The 12,569-nt window shown below is 41.3% G+C and overlaps 1 protein-coding gene across 10 annotated transcripts in view; it reads right to left on the bottom strand.

The window, feature by feature from the left end:
* atp11c (ATPase phospholipid transporting 11C) overlaps nucleotides 1-8,569 on the bottom strand; it is a 41,187-nt gene extending 32,618 nt beyond the window's left edge. For 6 of the 10 annotated variants that reach the window (XR_008416038.1, XR_008416037.1, XM_053878524.1 and 3 more), the window contains exon 1: nucleotides 7,959-8,569. Coding sequence is in view for 6 of the 10 variants with exons in the window: in XM_053878524.1 (XP_053734499.1) it covers nucleotides 7,959-7,985 (27 nt within the window). In the remaining 4 variants the exon portion in view is untranslated. Of the gene's footprint in view, nucleotides 1-1,293; nucleotides 2,534-7,645; nucleotides 7,757-7,958 lie in introns of those variants that run through there. The other 4 variants (XM_053878527.1, XM_053878526.1, XR_008416036.1 and 1 more) reach the window with 3 other exon arrangements.
* Between the last annotated feature and the right edge of the window lie 4,000 nt (nucleotides 8,570-12,569).

The following is a 12,569-nucleotide window of genomic DNA, read 5'->3' as shown; positions in this document are numbered from 1 at the left end:
AAGAAAGTATGCACAAGCCGCTACTACTACAGACATCAGAGAAAATAAAACGACCCACAGGCCAGTTGAATATGCGCCAAGTCTTCCAAAATACCACCTTAAATAACATTCTTTATTTAGAACAAACTGTGCATGTGGCAGAGAATCAATAGTTTTGCACATGAAAACTGACTCTGTAGACAGTTTTACCAGAGTGGCCAACTAACATCAATGGTTTTAGTCACTGCAGTTCATCTGGAGCCAGATTTTAATTTGCTTTTTCACCACATTCTTGCTCCATTTGAATAATCATAACTCTCCCTTTGAACACACGTGCATCCAAGTGCTCTCTGTGAATTCTAAAAGGCACGTTTGAAGAGACAACGTGAACAAGCAACCCTTCTCTGATAAGTGCCTGTGACAAGATTGGATGAAGCTACTTCACGATGGGTAATTTCTGTAATTACTGATGGAAATTAATCACATAAGAATCGTCTCATCGCAGAAATTGCTCCTCGGAACATTTAACAAGTCTTAAACAAGCACAACAGAATGTGAGAAATGAATCACAAAGTGGGATTCCGTGAGCCTGATGAGTGAAAGGCTTTGTGAATCATCTGATCATTTTCTCTTCAACTGAGCGCCGCATATTAAATGGCAACGTTACGTAATATAATTTATGATTTTTCAAGCAATTATTCATTTACTTAACTGCAGCTGTTCATTCACTGTGGTTCAACGTTTAGCTCCAATAACAGTTCAAGATTGGAAATACAAATTGACTGAAGAACAGGGCTGCAACGACTAGACGACAGTCGACTACAATTGACCATAAAATTGCAGAAGACATCATGAGAGTCACATGTCAACTTTCAAAATAACATTTGACAAATAACATTTGTTTACAACAATTTACATTTTCTTCTTTAAATCACAATTTACAACACTAAACTCGGACATCTTGTGTACGCCTTAAGCCGAGTAGTCGAGTAATCACAGAGCGAGTCGGAATTACCAAAATAGATGCAGCCCTCCAGACGAACCGACGTTACGGGTGCAGTAAGGAGTTCTCACTATTCATAGAACTCCATACACTCACTCACAAGTCAAAACACACACTAGAGATCACTCTATTTACAACATCACCAAATGAGAAAACATTCTGACTGTCTAAAAAATGGACTCTCATATTTGGATTATTCTGAATGAAATTAAAAATGAATGAAGTTAAAAAAGGCGTTCATTTAAAATAACAAGACTCTAACACAAGTTTATGGGTAATACAAAAGTAGGATAAAAGTGAAACAAAGTTACCTTCATGGTGGCTCGCCAAGACTTCATCCACACGGTAAACTCTTCACATACCTTGTACTATTAGCCCACATTGATAAAGAGAGGGGGGAAAAAGTGAACTGAGGGCCGATACTAAAGAGCTGTTTTAGACACAAACAACCCTCATTGTTCTGGCAGCATCCATACGGCTGCACAAGACACAGAGAGCTCTGTAAGACGGGCTGGTACTGGCCCATATCAGCCTGTGTCTGACAACAATGGAGCGCAGGGAGACTCAACCAGATTTCACAACAGTCTGCTTCTGAAAGATTTTGTTCGTTCATCACTTGACAGAATTTCTTATTGAGAAAATGCTAAATTCTGTCAATAGAATAACGTTTTTGACCGGGATTAATTGCACAACAGCCGCAGTTAACTCACGATTTATCACACTTGATGTATCTGTGCTTCATGTAACACAGTAGATACTGTCAGTAGTATTCATCAGAAGAACCTCACAGCCACTGAATTCTCAAAAAGATTCTGGAACTATTAGGCATGAATTAAAATACAACATGACAATGGAGGAGTTGGAAAGGACATACAGCATTTCACAGTTTTACTGTTCATCGTTTGAGCAGCTGCCGTTTCACAAAGATACAATCCGCCTCAGTTCAGTGTCAAATGCAGTGTCCGTTCTTACAGCGTCAGCGCTGCTAGAATCCAACAACTTTTGCAGACAGGGTTCCAAAGTAGGACCCCCAAGCAACGGAGCCGGCCTTTGTCACCATATAAACGCTCCAAGAGACTCACTGTACTACGGTCGTAACAGAGTTCACATCAACAGTAACTGTGAATAACTTGAGCCTTGTGGAAAGAGCCATCACCATGACTTTAAAATGAAACCTGCTATTCAAAAGACCGTCCCCCTTTCATCTCTGCTCAAGTCACTGCTGCTCTGCTTCCTGATCTGTCTGCCGCATACTATGGGAGGGTCATTCAAAACACGGATATGGAGGAGCAGCTGGCCATATTAACATTTGTGGCTTTAAGATTCACTTACAGAAATATTCCAAAGCCTTTTGTTATTTACAGCTATTACAGAGTTACACTGCACTGACATTTTACTATGTCTTTATATTGAGGAGCCAAATGTATTATGTTATGCCTTTTATATCATAGTATATGTAACAAAGTACGAGGTCATTAAACACAGAAATCCCTTGACCCTATGCTGTGTAGTTCAGGTTATCTTTTAACATGTTTATGGTCCCGTAACCTTCAAGGTGACAATTCTTACTTACACAACTATGACTATTCATCATTTCAGTCAGATGCCAAACACTAAGACTTGCATCTGAGTCAAATAACATGAGCCAAAGTGAATGTGTTGTGTTTTGAACAGCCAAGAGGAAATGCACAAAGCACTTTCGTGCGTGACAAACAGGCACATTCAGCTACTTAGACAAGGACTCTTGATTCAGCAGCTTTGGTCCATGTAGGGTACAGGTTGTAACTTAACTAAACAGCCTCCCGTGCCTGGCTGACCGCCATGCTATTCTAACAAACAGGCATTTATACTGCACTCAAACGCTGACCAGCTTTGAAAATCCCTATATCAGCGACGGCCGACTGATGACATTATCTTTAGTAATGTAGCGGGCTACTGAAGCCGTAATTGCCATTTAATTAATTATCCTTAGACACTGCAGCGGGAGTCAACGAGTCTAATGGCGAAAATCAATAGGCCCGGTTTCCACCAATCTTAGAAAAGTGGATCCATTTATTTCACACATATCCCCCCTCAGTTAAATATGACAACACTGCCAAGTGCGGTAACAGCATCTCGCCTGCTTGCTAAAAGATTGTGGCAAAGATAATTATTGTGGGCTGCTGCGTAACATGAATCATTTTAGAGGGGGAGCTTTTTGTTAAACTCATAAATGAGCATTGCAGCTCCTTCTCTCTGTAACTGCACTATCATTACAGGTGACAGAAATTTGAAGTGCAGGTTTCTTTTTTTTTTTTTTTTTTGAGTGAGACAGACACACAAATGCATCCCCCCGCCGCCACCACCACACACATTTCATCATTCTGTTCACATCTCACTGCGAATGTTTTCCAGCTACAGCTGGAGAATGACACACAACTGCACAGATCTTTAAACATATATGGGAGACAGAACGCACTTTCACCCTGGTGTGATTCTGTAGGTCAGATCAGGGTGGAGCAATGCAAGAAGAATTCAAAATAAATGAAGCAAACTGAATTATTTAGATGTACAAACTGAGAATTCAACCAGGCTTTTAAGAGGGAAATGGAACATTGCCACAAAAAGCCATCTACGGTCCCCTTGAATCTAACCTGACCTGCGAGCCTCTATGGTAATAAGCAAAAAAAATACTGTAGCCACTAACTGGAAAAAGCTGCAGGGGAGCTCGATCACAGCTAAATACAAGTTTTTACAGCTTCACCGAAGCTGGGTTTTCTCTATTCCCACTAAATTGTGTTTCCCATTAGCCCACTCAGCCTCTTTTTTTACTGTCTCCCTTCCCACGACGAATGCACCACGTTTACTGTCCTGCACGGTGCAGATGAATTCCTTTTTTTACACAGCAGAGGCAACCAGACGGAGAGAGGAAGGAAGGAAGGAATTGCGAGTAAGCAGTTCTGCGTGCCAGCCGGCTCGCCGTGACTAAGACTAATGGCAGTAAAACTGAGCAACGATAATCAATACGCATCACTACTAATCAAAGCATGATAAATCAATTGATCAGACGTCCCTTAAGTGGTGTGTTGTCCTCAGAGGAAATCCTGCCAAAGCCATTCAACTTCCCGGAAGTAACTTTTGATTGGGAACATAATCTAAGACAGAGTCAGTCTGAGGTCAGGCAATCAATTCTCCAACCAAAAGAAAAGTATGACAGAAGAAAAAATATAAAACAGATCTATTCTATTAAACCCCCCAGAGAGGAGTCAATGGGAAGCAAAGGGGAAAAAAAGCAACCTTGTGTTCACATCGGCACAATGTTGTTTTCGTCTTCGGAGGAGGAGAATGCAGAAGTCAACGCTATCTACGATCACTTCTGTTAGCAAGTACATGCAAGTCGGTGTTATTACATCTGGCTTATGGGCGTTCGTGCTGACCTGAGAAACAGGTTAACACACACTGGCCCCCAGAAGATTCCATAGACATCAGTATCGCTGATCATGTCACAGCATGCTTGTAGCTGTCAAAGCTGAATTACCTCTAACAGGCCTTTGCAAATTGCCTTAAAGAGCTGGGAACGATAAAGGGCATGGGCAGAGCAGAGCACCAAAAGTGGGTTTGATATTTCAGTCAGCATTTTAAGTAAAAATATACAGAGGATTTAGCTTGTGGTGCGAGTTCATTTCAAAGCAATGATGAGCAATAAATAGAACAAAACTGACAGCATTAAAGGTTCTATTTTCAGGTAATGAGTCTGCAATACTAATGTGATGCAACAGATTTTGTTTCACGCCATTAGAAAAAGAATCGTAGTGCATAATCTTCTGCTGCTTATTCCCGGAACACCAAGGCCAAGATGGACTAGAGACAAAACATGCTGTCATTGGGTGATAATAAGCAACCTGGACATGTTGGGAATGCAATGCAAAACACAGACACACGCACAAACTGATTTAATAAGAAGAAACCGGAATACCAAGGCGATTTGATTGACATTGCACTCACTCCATTAACTCAGTAAACATCACATTATTCATGTCAATATGTGCTTACTATCATATTGCAATTGAATGTTTTACACCAGGGGTGTAAAATGAATATGTTTTCTATGCTCAGACGGGAAATAATTTTTTTAAAGGTCTCCAATTCAAATAAAGAGGCTTATTTTTAGACTAGCGTGGTGACTCAGATTTCCCAAATGATTTCAGTTTGGTACACAAGGGCCCAATTTTATTCGTAATTCAATGTCAATTTGGCTACAGATATTTCAGTCAATTTATACCAAATTTTCTTAAATATGGCAGCGAATCTGTTGCTATAACTATCAGAAGTACACGTTAACTTTATTAAAATACCATTTTTTATATTATGGTTCAAACTACAGGTCTTACTACACATGAAAATAGAAAAAAAACATTGACAAATAAAGTTGGTCATTTTATGATTGAGGGTCATGTACAGGTTATTCAGTTTTTTAAACCCAGCCCTACTCATTTTAGCTGTGAAACTCTCTACAGTTGTTGACAAAAAAAGGACACAAAATAAGCAATGGCTGTTCTCCAATCTGCATTACCTGTTATGTTAGGCGGTTGTAGGCTGCTGTAATAAACAAATGTTTGCATGATGAATGCATTAACCGTGCCACTTGTGTTGATAATTTCTTCCTTTAAGTTACATTTCGAACAGGCAGAAAATGTGTAATTTCTCATTAATGGCGAGTTAACTCGCCTCTAGTGTGATTGAGATTAACATTTTAATCTTGTGACAACCCTAACATATACTTTGAATGTGGCAGACTTACCAGTATCTCAGTAGCAGACACTACCTATGCTAAAGCGGATGTGTAAATAACACCTGTCACAGCTGGAGAGAAAACCCACTCCTTCACAGTCGGCATTGTAAAAGTTTGACTAAGCTACCTAGCAGAACGAGACTCGGGGGTTGCCATGGAGCTGGTGTTCTGCCTGGGTGATGATTGTTTATACCGCATGCAGGACTTCTTGCAGTAAATGCAGGGGTTCCCATGATGAATACTATCATGTTTCTGCCAGGCCCCACCTTTCACAGATCACACTGCCGCCTTTGAGGGCTTGAACTGACATCAAAGGCAATTCTGTCATTGTGCATTCCTGTCAGACCATTATAACCTCTGGAGCCTCAACTCCATGATGAGAACAGAAATAAAATGGGCGCTGCTCATTTTGACAGCCATCTTTGGCGATTTTTCAAATACACACTGGATGTGTAGCAGCAAAATCGAGCAGAGGATAGAGACGCCCAGGGGCTGCTCTGTCGCCCCCAACATTCCCCTCCTCGTGAATAAGGAGATAACAGCAGTGTGTGCATCAATGACTGGCTGCTCTGCACAAATTATTATTTACAGCTCACACCTAAGACAGATTACAGCAGCAATCCTCTCCAGAAGCAGCAAAATCAGCTGACCTGGCAAGACTTTGGAGAGGGGCCGAGAGGAGGGTCAGGCAGAGTAATTATTATATTGCTTCTTCTTTTTACACAGTCAGTATCTATACGGCTCACAACGCCTGCAGGGGTATATTCCACTGGTGACAACAGGTCACTGGTGGAAGACAAAGAGGCCGCAGAAATGATTTGCATTTATAAACCCAGCCCTTCAGGTAGTTTCACTGCTTTAAGCAAGGCTACCCTCGACAGATTACAACGGCGATGAGCCATGAGACTGATGGATGAACTTTAAAAAGGGTAGGAATTATATGGATCTGCTGGGCAGATGGGATAGCGTGCAGACATTACTGAGCCATTCTACCACACAATAAAACTCAGAGCATCTTCGCTTTGCCAGTTCACAACGTTCAGATGTTGTTCAGGCCACTTGGATCGAGCTCATTTCTGCCGAAGAAAAATCAAATTCTCAAGAACAGGAATACAAAGTCACACACATGCAACCAACAGAGATGTTTGTGTTAGTTAGAGAACGTGACGCTAACAGTGTCCTATATTTGAACACGGCAAACATATGTATATTATATTTTTAGTCACCATGAGGCTCACGATGGGTTTCGGGCCAATATTCGCTGTACCAAAATAAGTGGAGGCTTTCTCTTCCCCTTTCTAGCAAACACACATGAGAACGGCAGTCATGTTCAACGTTCAGAACAGAAGTTTTATTTATGTTTTATCAGCAACCAAAAGAAGAACTGCCCAGTTAAAAACTATTATCCCACCTATTTCCTCAGTATTAGAATATATTTCATGCAGGTTTACAACAAATACTACGAGCCAGCTGATGTGCTCTGCTCTCATATCGACTATCAAGTTTTGATGTGAGTCAACACACTTGTTTTTGACTTTCTCACTGCATCTGACGGCATGAATAAACATCAAGGAAAATACTGCGTGATGAAGACAATTATTAACACAGGGCAGTTTTTCCTGTCAGACCGTTCCAAACGCACACATGTCCCTGTTATAACGCACTATTACAATTAATTACTTATATTCTATGTTTAGTTTAAGAGCATCTATTTAGCTGCACATGATGAGACAACAAGTGGTTCATGAACAAATGTGAAATCTTGTGAGGCATTTGAAACTAACCCAGCAAGCCTGATCATACAGAGATAATGACTCTTGTTAAAGTGTGCCTTTGTTCCTTAAAATAGACTTTATATTTAGCACTTGGGACCCCAGAGAAAAGCAGCTTGCCTCGGCTGGAGCGCACATCAGATCCTCCTGAAGGTATTGTCACTACAGGAAGGCAGACGTGTACTGTTTAGCTCAAGTGCATAAACAAATATGGGCAAAACTTGGGAGGCTGTTTTGAATTTAGCTGACCTCAAAGGACCAACTTTGATCTGTCGTGACTTCCTGGCTGCTTTAACTGATCACAGCACGTCAGAAGAAGCAGACAGAGCGGGACCTGTTCGACCTCCGGAAACTCCCGTTTAACTTGATGTTCACAGTACAATCATAACGTATCGGTGATTGACTTCTATTAGAGGAAATGATGCAAACATACCAAACGGTTGAGTCTTCTCCGAAGCATCTTCTTCTACGGTTTCGCAACAGTGATGAACTCCTCGGCTCCCTTCAGCTCCTCCGGGGAATAACTTCACATGTATGTTAGTCAACCTGCAGTAGCTCCTTGGCTATCTCTTCCCTACTCTACTGTGAATTCTAGCTATGTGAAATGCCACGGCGACGCTACATCGTTTCCATTTTGGTTGCTTTCGGCGTCCTCTCACCATTCGCATTCTCTCGCCCGAGACTGTTTTCCGCGTTGCGGTTCTTACGAGTCGCGCTTGCCCGTGCTCCGGTGCCTCACCGCCGCTGACATGTCTCGGTGCTGCGCCCTGTTGCTGCTGGGAATCATCTGTGGCTCGCGCGACAGACCCCCCGGTGACTGAAAAGGCGGCCGCCGTGACACCGCCAACAAACTTCCTCTTATCAATTCCTCCGTGCTCAAGTCGATTCGCCTCCCTGTCAAACAATTTCCACTCCAGCGAACAGCAGCAGCCCACGAAGGTTCCCACGTTCACAAGCTCCACCCGGCGAAGGTGCGGTGAGTTTCCACCGCGAGGCACTATGGGTAATGTAGTCCAAACTCCTTTTCCCACAAGCGCGTTACAGAGAAGAATGACGCCTCACATTGACTGACAGTGAAGACACTGAGTGTTGCAAGCATCTCCAAGTTTGAACCACTGGGTTATCGCCTGTGAACCCTGTCAGATGCTTAAAAACACACAAACAACCTGGCTTCTCAACGTGGAGGTTCTACTCTGAGCCACTCCCAGTTGTCGAGAGTCCAGACACCCATCACCACCGTTTTTGATCACTTCCAAAAGCTTGTGACCCCCAACGTAGATCAAGACACATCTCATTGTCTTCGGCTCGGACCTCTTGATCGAAGATGCCGCACCAATCCTTCCATCGTCTCGCACTCTATCCTTCATTATCATGATTCAATATCATCAGTCAATTTCTTCAATGATGTGAATGTTTCCCGGCACTCTGGGGAAAGATGAGGGGGACACCCTGGACAGGAAGACAGTTCGACGTGAGGCACATATTGATCAAAAACCAATCACCTGCACTTAGAAATTCCACCTCCTCCCAGATGTTTGAATTTGATTTTAATGCTTAGCAGCATATTTAAAAAAAACTCACCTACTTAACAATAGAAAACAATTAAGTGCTTTGTGGTAATGTTAAAATATAGTGCGTTCTTCAAAGGTTGTTCTATAAATCCTAAAAGATTCAAATATGTTCTTTATTCACTCAAATTTCTTGAATATTGCATCAGGTAGCTCCGACTTCTTCACATCTTCCATCATGAATCTCATAATAAACCAAAGCAGTGTGAGACGGCATGCAGAAGAACTGGCCATGGAGGTCATAAATTGTGAAAATACGTCTTCGCCCCTGTCGGAGGCTAATTTGTTTCCGAGTGTCTCCTGGCAGGTGTGACCTTAGTTCAAATTTGCATGAGGCAACTGATTTGCATTCGACCTCAGTCACCACTTTGACTGGTCCGAATCCTTGAGAGACAAACACATGATGGTTTAGTGGATTTCATTCATTCACAGTATCAGTCAAGGTCATGTTTGTGGATAGATATGAAGAGCATTGTGTTCTCATTTTGTCTGGTTGTGCGTTTGTGCTACTTAGAGTCCCATGTTTTTGTCCTTGGTACATGCTATGAAGCCTTTATTTCCACCCTTATCGGGTGCAGTGGTTCATTCTCCTCCTTCACATACACACTTTTGAAATAGCAAATGTCCATATAGTTTCACCCAGTAATGTAATTTCTTCCCATTCTGTTATTGCTTCTGACTGTATTAAAAACCTTGAAAGCAGCCACTCAACAGGCTACAATGTTCCATTTGGATTGAATTAAGTGTAATAATTTGTTCAGTGAATGACATTTCCTTTTAGACTTGTCTTGTGTTCAGCAATATTTTGATTTGTTTCTTTAACCATTTGATGCATGTTGAAGTTGTGGATACAGTGATGGAAAATGAATAGCACTCGTCCCTCCTCTGCTTTTGATTTCAGTTAATCCTTTCCTCAGAGACTTGTTCAAACCTTTTTAAACACCGGCATTTCCTTTTTATGGCCTTCCACTGGCCCACCACAGCAGGGCTCCATCTACAATCCACTGTTCTTCAGTCAAGGTCTTAACGCAGGGTTAGAAAGTAACAATTACATTGAATCAATTTAAAGTAGTGTCCTTCCCTTTTTTTTATTTATTTTTTTATATAAAAATATAATTATGTTGTCATCATTACCACACGCTGCTGTGGTCTTCGTTTCTGTATGTGTCAGTTTATTCAACAAAGTTTCGCTTCTAATGCTTCTAAGAGCCCTGAAATGATTTTAAAAATTATAATGCTATTTGTCTTTCTATCGCGCTATAAATTAGTTCAAAACTCCGAACTACATTTTACAAATAGATGTTTTATTTTATTGTTATAATTATTATTTATATTTATATATTCAACTCTTGAAAGCACGTAACAAAGCTCTTTATTGGTCGCAGCATTATGACCACCTAACCTCTGTATGGAAGGAAAAGTTGAGCTCAGTCGCCATCATGTGGTCGTCAATGGAAAACACACGCTTTCTTTCTAATCGTGACATCCTGTATTAAAGCGCGTTGAAATAGAAACCGGACTACATATCAAATACACATCAATCTACATTCGTTGAACAGTAACAATGTATGTCTATGATTTTTTTGAGAAACAGGAAGTGGATTTCAAGCAGAAAATTAAACTGCTTTTGTCATCTATCTTATCATTCGATCATCTTTCCCATAATTTCCTTTGAATTATTAACATCTAGTATAGTGTTATTTTGTAGAAATCAAAAGGGGTTTTACGGCTGTTGTGAGAGAAACAATTTCATTTACTATCACAGTGTGGTATCCATGAGTCGCCTTTTAGAGGCGCCTCCAAACTAGAGGACGAGTTGTGTTATTGCGTTTGGGAAAATGTGGCCGGATGTTATCGTCCCAGAAAAAGTTATTTTGCGGATGCAATGTCACCCTCCTGAGTCTTTTCTGTGGTCATATAATATAATATAATATAATATAATATAATATAATATAATATAATATAATATAATATAATATAATATAATATAATATAATATAATATATAACCAAATTCAAATGTTTGAATCCTCTTTCGTGTCAGTGAAAACGAAATCCCGTTTTACTGAGTCAATTTTTGCTAAGACTTCTTGAAACAATATTATTTCCTTGGATGTTTCTTGTTGCTTCCCAAGAACTACAGACTAGGAGCTACGTATATGCATTTATTTAATGATCATTGCAGCTTGTTTTTCCATTTTGGTGTTGAGACATGTCATCGAAGAAACACGCGCTTACGGTACTTCAGGAACAGTTTCAATGGAGTCCAGTCTCTTCCAACGTTACTTCAAAACACGTCCACACGATGGCAGCCAAGTAACATCAATGACACGTCACCAACCTGTTGCACAGAGGCAAGAAAATGGAAGTTTATTACTGGAATAACGAGTATTCATTTTAAATCGTTTTGTCCCATTATGAATGATGACATTAAATAAAATACAAATGTATTTTATAATGACTTGACAGGCATTTAATCTAGAGCTCAAATGACCTTGGTTATTTATTTATATTCATTACTCATTTGTGTTCTATTCTGTCATGTTTCTGCCATATTCTTTCTGCTGGCTCGTTGTTTCAATAACAACCCAGTAGTAGAGTGTGTTTACTCTATAAATATTGATGATAAAATGGATAATTTAGGAAGTGCTGTTTGCTGTTGGCGTTAGCTTGGCAAAATAGGCTTGGCTTGGGAACCTCTTGAGCTTGAGTCACTCCCTGAAACAGTCAATAGAGAGTTGGTGACCCACATGCACTGAACTCCTCACCCCAGGCCCAGTACTGTGACCACTCTTCTCGAGAATCTCCCTCAACAACAGCTTGCTACCACTCTTGTGAGCACATGTTTTGATGGATTCTTCACCGCATGTTTGAGCAAAACCGCTTTTATATTTCGTCGCCTGAGTGCTGCACACTTATCATCTGAGAGTTTATGTTTGGCACAAATGATCACGACGAGTAAACCACGCTTGTTTTGGTTCCATTGAACTGTGGTAACACTGTAAACAGTCCAGATAATTCATTTCTGCGAATACAAATTGAATGTGACAGCTGTATCCGAGCTGCCAGCTCTGTAATCTGCTCCTGAGTAAAGTGCACAGTAGCTGGGCATTCCTTCACTGCTTCTTTCCTCATTCGCAAGCCTGAATTTAAACTGACAGCCCCCGCGGAGGAGTTGGGAGACTTCCCCAGCCATCTGTCTTAGAGCAGCCCCCCTCCGACGAACCCCTTCCCTCCCTCCATGCATCTCTCATTCCCACACTGGGCCTTTGTCAGCAGTTCCTGTCCCTGGACTAGGCGTGGCGTGTGCAGAGGCTGGGGCGACCGTGGGTGCTTTCACAGGCACCTGCAGATGGGACAAAGGGCCAAGGGTGCTGAGGCTGAAGACAGATTGATGCTTTGTGCACTTCTGCTGGAGAGAGTGAGAGATCCAGAGAGATCCAGAGAAAGCGAGAGAGTGAGAGAGGAGGGTGGTGG

Source organism: Synchiropus splendidus, chromosome 11 (genome assembly GCF_027744825.2).
Source record: "Synchiropus splendidus isolate RoL2022-P1 chromosome 11, RoL_Sspl_1.0, whole genome shotgun sequence".
In the NCBI taxonomy this organism is placed as follows: domain Eukaryota; kingdom Metazoa; phylum Chordata; class Actinopteri; order Syngnathiformes; family Callionymidae; genus Synchiropus; species Synchiropus splendidus.
This window is presented reverse-complemented; position numbering and strand designations above follow the sequence as displayed.